Source organism: Pituophis catenifer, unplaced genomic scaffold (genome assembly GCF_029215685.1).
Source record: "Pituophis catenifer annectens isolate HBS135680 unplaced genomic scaffold, rPitCat1.0.hap2 SCAF_1, whole genome shotgun sequence".
In the NCBI taxonomy this organism is placed as follows: Eukaryota; Metazoa; Chordata; class Lepidosauria; order Squamata; family Colubridae; genus Pituophis; species Pituophis catenifer.
Window position 1 is genome coordinate 346,207,211 of NW_027256881.1, and position 19,956 is coordinate 346,227,166.

At 43.7% G+C, this 19,956-nt stretch overlaps 1 protein-coding gene across 1 annotated transcript; it reads right to left on the reverse strand.

Moving 5' to 3' along the window:
* Window positions 1-2,640: 2,640 nt before the first annotated feature.
* Window positions 2,641-6,116, reverse strand: LOC139312226 (vomeronasal type-2 receptor 26-like; the record flags this gene model as incomplete). Its single annotated transcript, XM_070936831.1, has 2 exons — window positions 5,884-6,116; window positions 2,641-3,511 (listed from the first exon to the last, which is right to left on the reverse strand). Coding segments are annotated over exons 1-2 (1,104 nt in total), but the record flags the coding sequence as incomplete, so codon positions are not given.
* Window positions 6,117-19,956: the final 13,840 nt, after the last annotated feature.

A 19,956-nucleotide genomic window follows, 5' to 3' on the forward strand; every position in this document is an offset into this window, starting at 1 on the left:
GTGTGGGTGTGGCCAGTTCAATGTCCCTTGTGTTGGGGGTGGGACCAGGGTGGGTGCCAGGCCCTGATCCACTGGCGGACTCTCATTGATCCTCTCAGGCCACATGGGCAGGCCCTGGAGGGCAGCATGGGCTACCTGGGACCCTGGGCAGCATGTACCCAAACGTTGAGTTCCCAGGGCACCGGGACTCTACTGCCCAGCCCCACTTCCCTGAGGGGATGCCCGGGCCTGCTTGCCTCCTGATCCTGGCTGCTGCTGCTAGTGGTGCCACTGCTGCAAGGCAAGGCAGGAAGGAAACCGGGGTGGCCTGGCTGTGGGGCCCCAAGATACAAGCAGTGTGTGTGGATCAGCTCTGGAGCTTTGCTTGTGTGCGGAAGAGTAGGGAGGGGAGTCCCAGCTGCTTCTTGGGGATGGGGCCTCCCTGCCCTCCTGGACTCACAACTCTTTCTAGTTGCATAACTTCTTAAAGTGTGCCAGTTGGACCTTTTCCTGGATCGTGATTCCCTGGGCTCAGTCACTCATGCCTTGGTCATCTTGCATTTGAATTCACACAATGGGCTCTACGTAGGGCTACCTTTGAAGAGCATTTGGAAGCTACAGCTGGTGCTGAATGAAGCAGGGTGGACAATGTTATCTATCCCTAGAATGGCTCATGTCATAATCCTGTTTTACAAGCTGCATTGGTTTCTGCTTTGCATCCGTGTCCAACTGAAGGTTTGGGTTATCACATTGAAAGTCCTCCATGGCATCCTCTTTGAAACAATAAACATATCTTTTTGCAGTTTAACGTTTTTTATTAGATTATTAGATAAAATACAAAATACAAAAGTAAATAGGAAGACACACTGTGTGTGAGGGGGAAACAGGGAGAGAAAAGCGAGGAATAGAATAGAATAATAGAGTTGGAAGGGACCTTGGAGGTCTTCTAGTCCAACCCCCTGCCCAGGCAAGAAACCCTGCACCAGGAGAAATTGGGGAAAAGAAAAGAAGAAACATTGACTTCTGACTCCCTCTGTTGAAGAAAAAAAAAAGCATTAACTTCAAACCACAACTTTTTGTTTTTCCATAGTAATATAAACTATCCATTTCTATAAAAACATATCAATCTAGTCGGTAAAACCCAAAATCAAAGTTTCATTTTTTTCCACCTCAAGCACAAAGTTCAGAAGCGGTTTCCATGTGGAAATAAAGGTACTTATATTCTTTCCTTTAACCAAAATGATCAATTTTGCCACTTCTTCCAACTCCATCAGCTTCTGTAGCCATTCATCCATAGTGGGAATCTAAGTGTCCTTCCATTTTTGTGCGTATAATACTCTTGCTGCTGTCAATATCTATAAGATCAAAATTTTTCTCCAAGTCTTTTTCCATTAAACCGAAAGGAAAAGTTTCTGGTTCCATTTTTACTTTCATTTGAAGAATATTCTGTATTATAATATGAACCTTACTCCAAAATTTCTTTGCTTTATCACATGTCCACCATAAATGGGAAAACTTCCTTTTTTCTTTTACACTTCCAACATTCATTTGAAATACCGTTATACATTCTGGATAACTTATCTGGTGTTAAATGCCAGCGATACATCATCTTATAAAAATTTTCTTTTAAATTATAGTTTAGTGTCAATTTTAAAACTTTCATCCACATATTTTCTAATTGTTCAAGCATCACATTATATCTAAAATTCTTTAACTAGTGAATCATACAGTGCTTTACATGTTCACTTTCCAAATTCAATTTCAATAACATTTTATAAATCTTAGCAATAATATGTTCATCACTACCACACAGTAATATTTCCAATTCATTCTTTAGCAAAATCAAACCCACAACTCTTTTTATTTGATTTAAGCCATTCTTTCAGTTCTTGATATGTAAACCAATGGCAAACATACCCTTCTAATTCAAATTCTTCCCTCAACTTTAAGGTAGGTTCACCAGAGTTGAAAAATAATATTTTACCATACGTCTAGTGGTCTGGCTTCGCCACCATTTATTTTCTTAAAAAACCTTCTTGAGGGGACACCCAAAGAGGCAACTTCGTATAGAACCTTGTTTTATATTTATTCCAAACTCTAAGTATGGCACATCTAGCAGAGTCATTATTAAAATCAAAATTAACTTTAACTTTATCATACCATAAATAATCAAACCTTAATTCCTGGCCCCCTAATCCAAGTAGCCTCTTATTCTGGAGGTTCACCCACTCTTTTAACCAGGCCAGACAACATGCCTCAAAATACAATTTCAAGTCTGGAAAACCCAACCCCCTTTTTCCTGAGCATCTTGCAGTAGTTTGTATCAGATTCTTGGTTTTTTCCTTTGCCATATAAACTTAGAAATATCCAAAATGATAAACACATCTTTAACAAGAAATTTTCCTTCCATACAGGGCACTGGACTTCACTAAGGACACTTTGAAAACATGGCAAACAAAAGTCTGACCACAGGAATATTGTAAGCAGTCACAGAACTTGATAAGGAATTCTTTTATGGATGAATTTGTCCTTCACGTCATCATTTATTAGAAAGCTATTACATTCTAAACATGCCACAAAGACAAATATAAATGAGGCCAATCCTTGCATTAGTTAGACATTTTTGTTTCTTACTATATTTTCTCTGCAATTCAGATCGGGCCTCAGTAGAATAATGTAGCATTTGGGGAAAAAGATACAAGCCAAGAGACCAGCCCCAGAGGCCAAAATGGAGAAGATCTCCACAGCCACCATGGACTTCCCTTTGGTGCTCAGGTAGGTGGGGAGGAAGGTGATCCAAACACTGCAAAAGACCAGCATGCTAAAAGTAATGAACTTGGCTTCATTAAAACTATCAGGCAATTTCCTAGCTAGAAATGCCACTGTGAAACTGATGAAGGCCAAAAAAGCTAGATAGATGAGGACAATGTAAAACATTAAAGCTGAACCTTCCTTACATTCCAAGATGGTCTCTCCAAACAAGGAGTGGAAATCCAAGTTAGGAAATGGGGGAGAAGTTGTCAGCCAGGTGGCACAAAGGACTGCTTGGACCAGAGGACAGGCTAAGACAATGGAGTTGGTCAGTGGTTTTCCTAAGAGTTTCCTTGACCTGTTTCCAGGCTTGGTGGCCATGAAGGCCAGAACCACCATGACAGTTTTTGCCAACACAGAGGAAACTGCCAGGGAAAAGAGGATGGCAAAGGCAGATTGTTGGAAGAGACAGGTGAGCTTCCCTGGTTGACCAATGAAGAGGAAGGAGCAGAGGAAGGAGAGCAGGAGGGAGATGAGGAGGATGTAGGTGAGTTCTCTGTTGTTGGCTTTAACAATTGGTGTGTCATGATATTTGTAGAAAATCACCAGGACTGCAGATGTGCTCACAGAGAGAAAAAGAGCGAGAGAAGCTAAAGTGTATCCCAGGGTGTCTTGATAGGCAAGGAAGTGGATCTTCTTGGCAATGCAGTGGTCCTTGTTCTTGTTGGGATATTGGTCTTCTGGGCAGAGTTCACAGTGAGCAGCATCTGAAATCAAGAATCTTTGTTTAAGAATTCATTCATTCAAGGAAATCATGCTGCACTTATAATTATTCTAGGATAGATTAGCCAGTGACAAGGATTAGTTCAATTCCAGCTATTCATTCACTGTGTAATTCCATGAGTAATGTGTCTTTCAGTTTGAGATTGCTGCCTGTTTTCTCCCCTACTTTATAATGGAACCCACAGAAGATCGATAGACCTATTATCCAGGAATGTTGCTATTTGTTTAACCTTAACCTCTCTGCTTTGTGCTTCAAATCTGTTCATTCAGACTTATTTGATCACTCCTACTCTATCAAAGAGGCACAGATAGATGAATCTCCTCTTCCTCTGGCAGGTCTATTTCCTCGGAGGTTGATAGTATTGATGGATGAAGCATGCATTAAGTAATAAGAATTAAAGCTTGGACTGAAAACCCCACTTCCTCAGGAAAAGATTAGAATTTGGGTTTCACAATCAGATATTACAGGAGGAATTGAAATGCAAGTTGGAGATTCATAAATTCTGTCCTAAAACTATCCTGCATGGAACTGCTGAGAATTTGGAAAGGTGTCTTCTGTGGCCAGGGCAATTTTCACTTTTCAACTGAAAAGTTATGCTGAAAACAGAACTCAATCTTATCAAAAATGATCACAATAGGTCGCCGTCGGACGGTCCTTTGAGACCGCCAGCTCCGTCGCCCATAAAGAGCTGCCTTTACAGCTGAAAGGCGGCTCGAAAAACTCCATTTCCTTAAGGAAATGCGAGATAGAGCAGGCGAGGGCAGGTAGAGCCCTCTGCGAAGTCCCCAGAGTTTTCTTTTTACTCTTGGGGACAAAGCAGGATGAGGCTCCCTATTTTCCTCGCCACTGCTCCGGGCTTCAGGAGAACTCTGCTCTTTGCAGAGCTAGGCGACGGGACCAAGCCATTTACTGAAAACTAACAGATTGTTTAAACAAAGAGGATGAGATCTGGACTTTGGACCCTAAATCGCAAGTATTTCTAACAATTTTATAAGCGATTTTAAAAGCAAAGGAAAAAAAGTTTAAAATGGCGACTGACTGAGGCTTGAGAAGAAGAAAGCTGAAAGTCCTTCCACCTGAATAGTTTAACAAGTTACAAAGTAGCAAAAATAAGAGCGCTGGCTAGAATTGAAAAGAAAAATTTCTACTTTATGTTTCTTCCTTCTTGGAGACTTGATATTGATACTGTTTGGAGAGAAGTCTTTTTTTTTAAAAAAAGAGTTTGTCTGTGTGTGGCAGGATGGTGTTAAAAATGACAAAGCCAGACAAACAAGCAGTGGGGGGGGCTCCCCCATTTACAAACCATATGAACAAGTTTTGAACTTGCAGAATCAGAAGAATGGTTTTAAAGAATTTGTTTTGGAGAAGATGGCAAGACATGATGATATTGTGAACCAGAATCTTGAAAAATTTAGGCAGGAAATTAAAGAGTTGGTACAACAAAAATATGCCAATTTGAAACAACAGTTTGTAACAGCTTTGAAAACTTTTTCAGAAATAGTTAAAAAGATGGACAAAGATATTAATTTAGAATTAGAGTCTAAAATGAAGGAAGCTGATCATAAGATTTATAATTTGGACAATAAAATACAAAGAATTGAAAATGATTTGATAAATATTCAAGACATGAGCTCAGAAGTAAAGTCTAAAAAGGAAGCTAACCACGAGACTTATAATGCAGATAATATAAAACAAAGGATTGAAAAAGAAATTACAATGATGCAATACAGGTCCATGGAATTTGCGGTCAGAATTAGGGGATTACAGGAAGATAAAAGAGAAGATTTGAGAAAGATGTCTGCTGAAGTTCTGGCTTTGATTTTAAAGATTAGTTCTGAAGAGGTATCCTGTAAGATTGATAAGGCCTATAGAGTAAATTCTTGGGTGGCAAAGCAAAGGCAGTTGCCTAGAGATGTGGTGATTTACTTTACTGATAAAGGAATAAGAAACGATATTGTGCAAAAGTCTTTTAACTCCACTTTTGAAATGCATGGAAGGAAGATTTGGATATATAAAGAGCTGCCGTCTAAGATGTTAAGAGATAGAAAGGAATTTGGATTTTTGGTGACTGAGCTAAAGAAACAAAACATCCCATTTAGGTGGGATGCTCCAGCTGGTATAATATTGAGATACCAAGGAGAAAGATATCAATTAAATACTGTTGGAAAAGCGGAAGAATTTTACTACAAGGTTCTTAAAAAGGATTCGTTTCATTTTATTCGATTCATCCGTTTGGCTGGATGAGACTGGGGTGAGCATTTTGAGACCTTTCTCGCCCCTCAGGGTTCACCCGGAGTCGACCGAATAGCAGCCCTGCTGCTACCACGCTGCTGCCGCGTCCCAGCTGAGAAGGGAGAAAGGTGGCTTACCGGCTGTGAGAGAACGACGGCAGCGGCAGCGGCGGCGTTGCTAGCAGCGTTGCTAGAGGCATTGAGAGGCATTGAGAGACGAAGGCAATGGTGGCCTTGATGGTGGGGCTAGCGACGGAGGGGATTCCAGCAGCCAGTTTCTGGCTTTGGGTAGTGAGAGACCCCTTCAGGAAGATCCTGGCGGCTGCAGAGGACCTGGAGGCCTCCGAGAAATGTACTGGAGGCTGGGACATGGCATTGGGTTATGTTACCAGGAAGAACTGGGGGTTTTTTACTTGGAAGAACTGGAGGAGAAAGGGCTGGTGGCCGGGGGAGGGGTTTCTCCTCCTGTTGCATTGATGCCAGCCCTTCTCTCCCCCCGCCCCCCCTCCCTCCCGGACCTTGTTTAGGCCGTGAAATGGGCTACCATCTGGCCCCAGGGAAAGGGGTTTCTCCCCCCCTCCCCTCCCCTCCCCTTCCCCCGTATGTTTTTGTGTCTCCTACTGGAACTATCCTATTGGTGCGACTATAAAGAGCAGGGACTGTCATCTTAACCCCCGGATGAACTGACTGACTAAACTATAAATCATTCTCTCCAACCTTGGGACAATCCATTGTGGCAACCACTGAGGGGGTCGTCTTTTTACATCATGAATTCACCACCGGATGGATGGAGCATTTCTATCTCTTGGGCTATTTAAGGGCCTCCCGCCGTGAGAGGGCGGGCTGGATGTCATTCTCCGTTGGCTGAAACTGTGAAAGACCCCTCAAACTGTCGTGAGAGGACAGTGTATTTACCGGTGGAGCCGCATGGCTGTGTGTTACATCTGATTTTGGGATTACCAAATGGACCCCTGATTATGATCTCCGCCTCCCTCGCTGTAACCTAAGATGTATACTACCTATGAACTTCTTGCGCTGCGAGATTCCCCCCTCTCGCAGATCTGGCCCTCCACATTATCAAGAGCCTACCTCAAGGATGGGTTTTGGGACCCAGAGAGGTGGCATGTGAAAACCAGGGGGTTGTGGGGTTTTTTATCAAATTTTTTAATTAAACTTTTAAGGGGTCCCAGGGAGGGGGAGGGTCGAATTAGAACTCGGGTTGTGGGTTTGGGGGAAAACCCACAAGGGGGAGGGTTCGGTCTGGCCTCGAAGTGCGGCGGGGGGGGTGGGGGACCTGGGGTCGAGGGGGGTGTTAGAGCTCATCCGGATAGTGTTTCAAACATCAGTACTGTGAGTGGGAGGGGTAGATATGGCGGGAGCAGGGGGCCATATCATGTTAGGGGAGCGCGCACCCGCTGTCTACGAGCGGTGGCATGCTCCGGCCCCCTAGGCTCCACCCGTTCTCCAGGTTGCATAGACCCTCAGGGCCCAGGCCTTCGGCTGATGCTGTGCAATGCCAGGTCCGTAGTAAATAAAGCCCCCCTCATTTGTGATCTTATTCAGGAGGGGGGTGCGGACCTGGCAGGTATTACGGAGACCTGGTTGGGCCAGGAGGGGGGGTTCCCCTCGTTGAAATGTGCCCACCAGGTTTCCACGCATTCCATCAGCCAAGGTCACAGGGGAGGGGCGGGGGGGGTAGCGGTTATCATTAAAGAAGGCCTGAGACCGAGGGAGGCCACTGTTCCTCAGACGGCCGGCTGTGAATCCCTCCTTGTGAAATGGGGTCACGGGGTTCAGAGGAGTTTGCTGATCACGTACCTGGCTCCCTGCCACGTGGCAGCAGCCCTGCCTGAGCTACTCAACGTCATCGCCGCGGTGGCGGTTGATACCCCTAGGCTTATGGTCATGGGGGATTTCAACCTGCCGTCCGTGGGTGAGGCGTCAGAGGTGGCTCAGGAGTTCATGGCTTCCATGACAGCCATGGACCTGACCCAGTTAATTCATGACCCTACCCACACGGGGGGAAACACGCTGGATCTGGTTTTTGTCTCTGGACAGTGGTTGAGTGATCTCGAGATAGGGGATATAGTCATCAAGCCCTTGTCATGGTCTGATCACTCTCTCCTTTGTCTCGACCTTCGAACCGCTACACCCCGCCGCAGGGAGGCGGAGGCGGAGCCGGTAAGATGGTTCCACCCCAGGCGCCTGATGGAACCTGATAGGTTCCAGATGGAGCTTGGGCCATTCCCTGAGGCTCTGGCACACGCCTCGACTGGAGACCTAGTGGCCGCCTGGGATAGGGCGGCCGCTGGAGCTCTGGACCGAGTCGTGCCTTTGCGGCCTCTGACCCGGCGCCGATCTCATTTAGCTCCTTGGTTCACTGAGGAGCTGAGGGAGTTGAAGCGCCGGAAAAGATGCCTAGAGAGCAGTTGGAGGGCCAGTCTTTCTGAATCTGACCGGACACTGGTAAGATCTCATATTAGGAATTACCTAGTGGCAATAAAAGCAGCGAAATGTAACTATTTTGCTGCTCTTATTGCGTCATCAGATAATCGCCCGGCCGCCCTGTTTAGGGTGACCCGCTCCCTGCTCCACCAGGAAGCGCGGGAGGACCCCTTGGAGGGTAGAGCCGAGGACTTTGTTCAGTATCTGTATGACAAAATCACTCAGATTCGGGAAGATCTGGACTCCGACTGGGTAGTCTCAGGGGGAGGGACTGGGGCAGGTCTTGAGAATGTTATCTGGGATGAGTTTGATCCTGTGACCCCTGAGGACGTGGACAGGATTCTGGGTAGACTGAACGCGACCACCTGTTTATTGGACCCGTGTCCCTCCTGGTTAGTGCTGGCTTCTCGGGAGGTGACACGAGGCTGGTTCCAGGGGATTATAAATGCTTCATTGGGTGAGGGTGTCTTTCCTGCCGCCTTGAAAGAGGCGGTGGTGAGGCCTCTCCTCAAGAAGCCTTCCCTGGACCCGGCAATGTTGGTAAATTATCGTCCGGTCTCCAACCTTCGTTTTGTGGCGAAGGTTGTTGAGAGTGTGGTTGCGCAACAGCTCCCCCAGCACCTGGATGAAACGACGTATCTGGATCCATTCCAGTCGGGCTTCAGGCCCGGGTACAGCACGGAAACGGCATTGGTCGCGTTGGTTGATGATCTCTGGAGGGCTCGGGACAGGGGGTGCTCCTCTGTCCTGGTCCTGTTAGATCTCTCAGCGGCTTTTGATACCATCGACCATGGTATCATGCTGCACCGGTTGGAAGAGTTGGGGGTGGGAGGCACTGTGTTGCGGTGGTTCTCCTCCTTTCTCTCTGACCGGTCGCAGTCTGTGTTGACAGGGGGACAGAGGTCGACCCCGAGGCCCCTCATATGTGGGGTGCCGCAAGGGTCGGTCCTCTCGCCTCTCCTGTTCAACATTTATGTGAAGCCGCTGGGCGAGATCATCCATGGTTTCGGGGTGGAGTACCATCAGTATGCTGACGACACCCAGCTGTACATCTCCACCCTGGATCACCCCAACGATGCCCTTGAAGTGATGTCCCGGTGCCTGGAGGCCGTACGGATCTGGATGGGGAGGAACAGGCTCAGGCTCAACCCATCCAAGACCGAGTGGCTGTGGTTTCCGACGTCCCGATATAGGCAGTTGACGCCATCACTGACTATTGGGGGCGAATCATTGGCCCCCACGGAGAGGGCTCGCAACTTGGGCGTCCTCCTGGATTCACGGCTGTCTTTAGAAGAGCACTTGACGGCCGTGACCGGGAGGATTTTTCATCAGGTTCGCCTGATTCGCCAGTTGCGTCCCTTTCTGGATCGGGACTCGTTACGCACGGTCACTCATGCCCTCGTCACCTCCCGCCTGGACTATTGCAATGCTCTCTACATGGGGCTCCCCTTGAGGAGCACCCGGAGGCTCCAACTGGCGCAGAGTGCGGCCGCGCGGGTGGTAATGGGAGCGACGTGGCGCTCCCATGTGACACCTCTCCTGCGCGAGCTGCACTGGCTCCCGGTGGTCTTCCGGGTGCGCTTCAAGGTTTTGGTTACCACCTTTAAAGCGCTCCATGGCTTAGGACCTGGTTATCTACGGGACCGCCTACTACCACCAATAGCCTCCCACCGGCCAGTTCGCTCTCATAGAGAGGGACTCCTCCGGGTGCCGTCAGCCAAACAATGTCGGCTGGCGACCCCTAGGGGGAGAGCCTTCTCTGTGGGGGCACCTACCGTCTGGAATGAGCTCCCCCCGGAGATACGGAGGATCCCGGATCTGCGCACCTTCCGCCGTGCTGTGAAGACCTTTTTATTCCAGTAGGCGGGCTTGGCCTAATCTCTTCCCTTTTAAATATGTAAATTTTAATCTGTTTTTAAATTATTGGGGTGTTTTAATCTGTCTGGGCCAAAATAATTTAATTTGATTTTATCTGGTTTTTAAATTTTTTATGTCTATGTTATTTTATTGTTTGGCTGTTCACCGCCCTGAGTCCTTCGGGAGTAGGGCGGTATACAAATAGAATAAATAAATAAATAAATAAATAAATAAATAAATAAATAAATAAATAAATAAATTCAACATCTCCATGTATGTCATCAGTGTTAGGACAGGAGGGGAATAAAGAAATGCAAAATGAACAAGAGATTGAAACCCAGGATAAGCAGATGGAGATGGAGGTAATGGAAAAACAACAAGTTACAGAGGCCCTTTCGGATGAGCCGCTTTTGGATTCTCCTTCAGAGGTTATAACTGGATTACCTATAAATATAAGGGAGGCGGCTTTGGATTTTAATGTGATGTGTTATCAAGTTACAGACCAGCATGGAAATCAACCAGCTGATATACAAGTCCTAGAAAGGCAACCAGGATGGAGATCTAAACCACAAAAAGTTAAGAAAAGAAGAAGCAGGTTCTACAAAGCTAAAAAATTTTAGACAAAACAACAGTCTATTGCCAGTTACTTAAGAGACGATTAATATGAAAATATAGCTGCGGCAAATTATTGACTAATACTATTTTGAGAAGAATAACAGATCTCTGCAGTGCTGTGTTTTTGGGATGTGGAAGATGGCCTCTAACTGAGTGGATTGGAACTTTCTATTTTGGACTCTTTGACAAATGGATTACGTTTATGCTGAGCGATAAGGCATGAGAACTATGGGATTGGGGCATGCAGAAGATCTGGTTGTTACCCTAACACGGTGGTTGGAATGAATAATCTAGATGAAAGACACTTCAAAAAGACACTATATGGAATATAAATATAAAGTCACTCGGGTGGTTTTTTGATATATGAAAACATTTATTATTGATGGGGGCAGATGGTAATTGAAGATACCGAACATACTGTTGGAATTAGAATTTGATGTTACCCTTACATGGGTGATGGAATTAACAATCTAGTTGAAAGACATCACAGAAGATATCATATGGATTATAAATTTAAAGTCATTTGAGGATTTTGTCTATATATGGAAATATCTTTTAGTGGTGTGGGCAGAAGAACAAAGATATTAAAATATTGTGAAGGGTAGACCTGTAGGAAAAGGGGTGGAGATAGGTTAGGTTACTGATTGTTTAGCTTAGTAAAAGGGAGGTTATGTTTAGATATGAATATATGTAAAAGATCTGAATTAAGAGATATATGTTTGGGGGTGGAGGATAAGGGTAGATTACGAGTTGAATAAATGTCAAATTAGGAATTATTATAAAGTTTTATAGCTGAAGGTTGCTGTGAAATGTTTAGTTTAAGGGGATATAATAACAATGTTAGAAAGAAATGGTTAGCATGTGGGGGTGGTGTAAAAGGTTGATAAAGTATTATTTAACTTGATATTAATGATTTTATTTTGAAGAAGCCATGGGGCGAGGGGAAGGGGAGGGGGGTTAGGGAGGAGGGGGGAGGGGGGAAAAGGGGGGGGGAATTTGTATTTGAAAAACTTTTTCAATAAAAAAAATGATCACAATAAACAAAATAGATTTAATGAATGTCTTCTTTGATCCTGGAAGATCTATTTTTGAAGTCTGCTCTACCTGTCTGATTTGAAAATGTCCCTTCTGGACAAGGGTCACACTGGTAGCAGCAAACCTGCTTTCCCTCTGGAACTCTTCTCCTCTCTCCTGCATGGCACCTCTTCGTGCCACACCTGGCAAAGGGGGTGGTCTGAAAGATAAGTATTTGTAATTACTTAAGGAACGAACCTGCTGTATTCATTCTTTTCCCCATTCCTATTTCCCTTTTTTATTCCTACTTCTATTTTCAGATTCTCTTCTTAAGAAATAGATTGCCACCATCTATCAAAAACCAGGAACAGCTGCTGGGGGACTCAGGCCATTGGCAGTCCTAACCTACCATCAGATGTTGGAGATTGGAACTGGGATCTCAGCCTGTAGAGGAAGGCTTGTGACTGAACTACAGCATTTCTAAAAAAAAGAACCATGAGGATACACTGAGCATCAATGGTCCATGGAAATCACTTTTGCTTGCTGTAATTGCATCCTGCATTTCAAGCAGACATTGTTCCCAAGGCTAACCCTTTGTGGAATGACACAAATCAGGCATCAAATGTGTTACATGCAAAGCTGATTTTACACCAAATGATTGCCAAGGTTTCTGACTCAATTGATTATTTTTCCAGTTAGAAAGATGTTGTACATCTCAAGAAGAGAATGAATCTTTCCTTGAATTTACAACATTTCCTTCCAGCTCACCTTTGTGCCCCAGATGATTCCATCAGATTTAATGGTGAAATCTTGTCCTGGGGGAGCCTCAGGATTTACTTGCCCAACCTTCTTGGGGAGAAAAGATTGATTGGGGAGGAAAACCCAGTTGAGAAGATCATAACGAGCAGATCCCAGTCCATCTTCTGAGAAGGAGACTTCATCTCCAGCACTGTTGTTGAACTGCACATTGCCCAAATAGGGAAGAATCTGAAAGAAAGGAGACCTTCAGAAATCGGAGTATTTGGGCTAGAGCTATGGTTATGGCTTCTATCAGAACATGGTGACCATCTTGAGAAGATGAGTTCATGTCTGAAAAGATAGAGGAGTTCTCTTGGTGGAGAACTGAGGAATCTGCAGTAACACCAAATATTTAACTCTGAAACTACAAATGGTTTTCCTTTGGTCCTTTGTATCATGGTTTCTTCAAATCCAGCTTTATCAAGATAAGTACACTGAAAGATTTTAGTGCCACATTCCAAAATTAATCATATTTTTTAAATTAATTAATTAATTAATTAATTAACTAAATTTATTTATTTGTCAATCATATATAAGATAACAGGTAAAAGTATAAACATAATTTGGATACATGAAAAGATTAAATAAAAAGGAATATTAGGACAGGGTCATTAGGCTTGTTGGTATGCTTATGCACGCCACTTACAGACGTCTTGGGAATGGGGTGAGGTCAACAGTAGAAAATCTAAGGTTAAAGTTTTGGGGTTTGGGGAAGTAACCACAGAGTCAGGTATTGCATTCCAGGCATTGAGCACTCTGTTGCTGAAGTCGTATTTTCTGCAATTGAGTTTGGAGCGGTTTACTTTGAGTTTGTATCTATTGTGTGTTCATGTATTATTGTGGTTGAAGCTAAAGTAGTCATTGACAGGTAGGACATTGTGGCAGATAATTTTGTATACTACACTTAGGTCAGACTGAAGGCGGCATATTTCTAAATTGTCTAATCCCAAGATTTTGAACCTGGTAGCATAAAGTATTCTGTTGTGAGCAGAGGAGTGGAGGACTCTTCTCGTGAAATATCTCTGGACTCGCTCAATTGTATTAATGTCTGAAATACAGTGCAGAGTCCAGGTAGATGAGCTGTATTCAAGAATTGGTCTAGCAAAGGTTTTGTATGTCCTAGTTTGCAGTATAATATTACCAGAAATGAAGCTTTGCAAGATTAGATTAACAACAGTTAATGCTTTTTTGGCAATGTTGTTACAGTGAGCTCTGGCACTTAGATCATTTGAGATGGGTACCCCAGGTCCTTTACAGAGTGAGAGTTGTCTACGAGGTCGTATATGGTTTTCCTCCTGTAATACTTGATTACATGTAGTTTTACATATTTACTTTGTCCTGGGGTCTTGTAACCGATAAATTCACTTTAGCAACAATGAAATAATTTGTATGAGAACAGAGTACAATTCCTCTGATTTTCTCTGCCTGAGAATTGAACAGAGCAAGAACAATGTCTGATGAAATGGACATCAAGGAAAAGAAAAGGCTTGCCCTGGTTTTTCTCTTCACTGTTCAGAGAAGTTCAATGTCTATCCATTAATGCAGAAAAGTCTGATGGGTTTGAGACAAACAACCCATTAAGACTATTTTGAGTCCTGCTTTATGTGCTCAGGTGATCCAAGATTTGCTGCATTCACACTACAACCTGAGCAGTGCAATAAATGTAAAACTGGACAAATTGGGTGGGGTCAAACAGGATGTTAACTGATAGAAACATAAACCAAGGGTGAAAGGAATTGAGTGTCTTTCTACAAGTTGGATTTGGGTTATATGGTAAGGGAAACGGAGGTTGTTATGCAACTGTCTCAAGTAGGACTTCTACTGACTTCTGGAAGCTTCTTTCTCAAATACATTCAGATTGTTCTTTTGCTCTTAGCTGACATCTACTCCCTGTCATGGTTACCTCCTGAAACTCTGGCAACCATTGAAGCCTTTCAGGACTTTATGAAGGTCTTTCTTCTATGGATCTTATGGACAGCTCATTTGGTTTACTTCTCTTCTTCCCCCCACCCCCAAACTCTTCCAACAAAACATTATTCTTATTTCATCTCTTTCTAATAATTGCTTTTAATATGTTTTCCTTTCTAAGGAAGCCACAGAAATTACCTGCCATGACTGGACATTGGAGATCCTCTTTCCATGCCTCATCATGGTCGGTCGGGCTCTGGATCCATACATTGCATGTAAAGCGTGTGCCACAGCAAAAATGGCATTGTAGATATTGTAACTTTCAGCTGTCATGCTTGTTTCAAAAATGTAATTGGGCAGATTCTGCAGATTCTCCTTTCCTGTACATTGTTTTTCCCCCTTTGGGAGGATCTTGTCTGGTTGGTGAATCTTGCAGCGAAAGACCATTTCCCACCATAGAGGGAGAAATACATCCCCTTGTGGGTTCAAGGGGTCTAAAGACAGAACAAAATGTTTGAATTCTGAGACATCCCCGGTGTGGTCCCTGAAATGCAAGACTCCATGGAAAGACTTTAGAAATAGCAAGGTGTCTTTAGATTCAACCACAATATGTTTCCAATGGGAGGTTAAGATCCAAGCATTCTGAAATGTTTTCTTCTTGAAGTTTTTATGGATAAACAACATTGTCTGTACACTGACACTACATTTGGGGTCTCCAAACAGAATAATCACTTCAGTTTTTGACCAAGTCTGGAAATTGAGAAGTAATTGTTTCCATATAATCACAAAATCATGTGATTTCAGCCTTTTAGTGAAGGCCAGGCAGATCTCCTTATCCTTAAGCATTGGCATCAGAGTTGAGATGAAATGTTCTCCCCTGTCATCTTCAGTGGTGAAAAGTCCAACCCAGTTCCACTGGAAATACAGGAGCAGCTGGACTAAACCTACATACTGAGGAGATTCCTTGGGATTAATCGGGAAGAAGGAAGGATAAACTCTTCTCTCTCCCTGAGAGAACTCAAAGCCAACACCGAGCTGAAAAACAGTGAGATTCATCTTTCAAAGACAAAGTAAAGTCTTAGGGCAACTTTAGAAGTCACCATTGTATGGATTTTGCTCCACCAGTCAACCTGGCAAGCTTCATCTCCTTCCCTTCTTAGGGAGAGCCACCACTTACACATCTTGACTGATTATGATATGTCAGAAGACAAGAGAAAACCCAACAACCTGATACAGGAAATAAATGTCACTAAAATGATGGCTACTCTTTAATGAAGAATAAGCGGAGAGTAAGAGGCTCATGATGTGCCTCCCCCAAACTACTTTTAATTTCCTCTTGGCTTATGTGTGTGTTTTCATCTTTGTTTTATCCATATTGTATCCAAGGGAGCTCTCTTACCTGTGGGACCTTAAAGATGCTGAATATGGAGGCCATCAGCCTTGAGAGTTTGGAGTTGAGGTCACCAATGACTGACAGCAGAGTGTCCTGCAGGTCACATTTGTACCCTGGAACCATTTGGCCTCGTGAGGAGAGTATGGAGAGGCTGTTTAAAGAAACAACTATCACAGTCTGGTAATGGCCATGGATGTGGAAGCCAAGGGAGATGTTGGGGAGCAGAAGAAAATCCTTATTGACCTCGGAGACAGCAAACATCAATGCAAGAAACTGCTGGTAGTTACTGATGATGAATCTGTAATGAGCAAAACATTGGCAAACATTACAAGAAAGCTTGTGCATGGCTGTAGAATTTGCTTTAATGTTTGGGGGGACTTTTGAGGGCAGAAACTCCCAAATTTCAATGGGTTTGGGTTTTTTTCAGAGGATTTTCCTTGGCTAAACTTGTATGACTTTGTGAGAAAGGAAACAAGTCTTTCCGTAGATATCCAGACTGTTTTATGCTCTCTATCATCCCAGCCATATTCACTTTGCTGCGGTGGCTGTAATCCTTTCCAACTGCTTCACTTTCAATGTAATTATTTAAGGTCTCTCTTGGAGCAGCTTCTTCAGGTGTGGTAAGGATTGCTGAGCACAGGACTACAGTGGGGGGTCACCTCGTAGGTTTACTGAAGGTCACTATTCATCAGCAATGCTGATTCCAACACTGAGAGGGATCTTCGTAACTCCTGAACAGTTGAAGCGTGTTGAGCTTTTATTTGTATTTTCTGCCAAAAGTTACTGTTCAGATTAATATTATAATTTGACTTCTTCACTAGTCCAGCAAAGCTTCCCTCTTCATTTTTGTTGTTTATCATCTATCTGATGAAGAGATTGAGAATTCCAGCCTATTTGAAGAGCTTCCTAATTTATCTAGAAAAGCACAAAATATGCACTACACCAGGACAGTTCAAAACACTAGAAGTATTTTTTGAATGTAAAGCAAAGAAACAATTTCTCTCCATGTTTCCCCTTCAGCTGAAGCTTACCCCTTTTTAAAAACAAGCTTCACTGTATTAAACTGTAGGACAGGAGACTTGTTAATGCTTCCCAAGGGCAAATTCCCACCAAAAATGAGATCACCAGGCCTGTAGTAGCTTCCATCTGATTCGATATAATCCCTGAACACACACATGGTTTGCAGCCTCTTTGCTGTAGTTGGAGCCAGAAGAGCATCAGCATCAGAAGTAGCATAACTCCTGCCCAGTCTTTCTTCACACACATATGGTTTGCAGCCTTTTCAGAGAAGTTGGAGATAGAAGCAGGAAGGGCATCAGCAGTAGCATGACTCCTGCCCCATCTTTCTTGTCTTCTTCCCTTCTAGAGAAGAAACTTTGTGCAGAAACTCATTTGAAGGTTGCTCCTGAAATCTCACTGGAACATTAGTACAGCAGACACCACCTGTGGCACCTGGATGGCACCAGGATAAATTTATAGCAACAATGCTTCCTCTTACCTGTGTTTGGGCCATGAGCATAGAGGAAAAAAGGCATTCAAGTCTCCTGAAACCCAGGAATTAGCTCTTTGCAAGGCAGCCTAAGGTGACATCTTCTGCCTTCATCTTAAGAACTCAGAGATATTATTTTTTAAAGCAGGGTTGATTTTGTAAGATTTTGTATTGAGAAATCCACAGGGGACACACTATGAATTACTGTACTTCTGATAATTGCAAGGAAAAGCAATTGTTCTACCTATGGAGCAATAGCTTCTCATTCACCAGAATGGAAAAACATGTTTATGTGTCTTGTAATGCACAGGATAGAGGGAGTCATGCTGAAGTTGTGAATCTGACCTCCATGAAACTGACCCCCTGGAAACAAGATGGAGTTTGGCCTGGGCCATAGTTGGTCAGCTAGTGTGAGAGTCATGGGGTTTGGTGGCATACAACTATCAGTTGTCCCCTTGTAACTGTGAGCAGTCATGCCAATGCTTGGATGGCGTAACCATTTTTTTTCATAACCACATGGCAGTGAATGAAATCAGAAACTGGGATAACAAAGAATGGGTATATAGTGTTATGTGAGACTCTCCTTCACCTGAAGGTGGTTCCATTCAGTGTTGGTTGCAGGAGTGAGACTGAGCCAAATCCATTGACTTTCAGGATCCATCTGGAAAGCCTTTTCAGTTTGAGGTCAGGTATCATTTGTATGCTGATGATATTCAGTTGTACAACCACCGATTGACCAAGCGGTGCTATGAAGGTTTTGCCCTTGTGCATGAAGGTAGGATGGGAAGGGAGAGTCTCAGCTTGAATCCTAGCAAAAACAGGGAGCTGTGCACGATTGGTTCTCCCAGAAGTGGAATTTTTCATCTTTGGTTCATCATGACATTGAACTGTAATGCTTAGGACTCTTCTTCACTCTAGGATCTTCCTGGACTAATAGTTTCTGCTCAAGGAGCAGAATGGTACCTATCTCAAGAAAGAAGTGTGCCTGCTTGGAGAATAAGTCTCCGCTTAGTGGGGGCCAAAAGCAGGTATACTAAGCAGGTATATACAGAAGTATGAAGGCTATTGCTTAACGCATTGTAAGCTGCCCTGAGTCTCCGGAGAAGGACAGCATATAAATCGAACCAATAAATAAATAACAAATAAATCACAGTGCAGATCATGACTAAATTCTGGAGGGAGTTCCTGCATTCCATTGGGTCATCCCAAGGTCTTAGCTTGGTCTTTCATCCAAGCACCAATGGGAGGGTAGAGAGACTGAATGCCATGGTAGAGCAATACCTGAGGTGTTACGTGAACTACCAGCAGTCCAATTAGGCATTAGACCTCTTGCCATTCGCTGAGGTCGGGTACAATAATGCTGTTCACAGTAGCACGGAACTAACCCCTTTCAAGGTAGTAAGTGGTATAGGCTTCGTCCCAATGCCAGAATATCCAAGAGATCCCCTTTCTTCAATCAGCCTGACGGATTGTCTGTCAAGGTTCCGACCACTGCCTAATAAGAACAGGAGCCTCAAGCAAAGTTTCAAGAAAAATCCAGTTGTTTATTAGGTGAATCATGTCAGCACGGACCAAGTGAAGCCAATTTCACTCAATTTATGTCTTGCCTCTGACCCTGTTTCCCCCTCCCCCCAAGGTGTGTCATCAGTCACAGTCCCCAACGAATCAATTTTGCAGGTCATAGAAGTCACTCCCTCTGGTCATTACTGGTTTCTATGGCGATGGCCTTGACTTTGGCCAGCTAGGTCTTTGTAAATGTTCTGTCAGGTGCAAAACATTTGGATCAGACATGAACTTCCAACTAGACTGATTAATTTCTCATCATACAAGCAGTAACTTTCTCAATTAATGTTTAACACTATCTTGGTATTACATAAGGGTTAATGGAATTCATGAGGGATTGGACTTAGTTTATTTGTGGCTGATTCCTCTTTTAACTCCATGCCCAGGTTCTGCCACTCCTCCAACAGGTTAAGTTTGTTAAACAGAACGAAATTGAGCAGTGGAGAGTCAACTTGCATGAGAGCAACAGAGGCGATGGAGGCAAGAGGGGTGGAAGAGTGGAGGCAGAAAGTCAGGAGTTCTTGGGAACAAAGCTACACTTGAGAGATTCCCAGCATGAATTCATCCTTGAAAGATGGATGTGTTCATCCACCTATGAATGATTACTTGGTTTGGCTAATATTCAAGAAACAATTCATGGGTCCTACCATACTGGTCAATTTTAGTGGAACTTTGATAAATCCTGATTTCTGTGAAAGTTCAGGCCTTTAATGGGATGGAAATGGCATGAGTTGAACTTTTAGATGAACTTTGGAAGGAGCAGGATGAGGCCAGTGCATCCATTCTGGCTCAATATGACCTCTTGGTGGTCTATAATGTCATCAACCATCAAACACAGCTGCATGGCACAATTACAGAAGTGCTCACTATTTTCTATGTGACCATAATTAAATGGGATCAGTGGTGGCTGCTTTGAAAATCATGTCAGAAGTGTTTGCCAAGTGAAACTGTTGCAAGAATTATGACTTCAGTTTTTGTATGCTTACAAACATTCCAATGTTGTCAATGTGCTAAGTTGCAAAGTTACCTTTTCATCATCATTGCTCAACAAGAACCAATTGTAATGTTTTTGTGACTATTACGACTGCTTAATCCTTCAGGCCCCCTCCATCCAAAAACCACTGTGGAA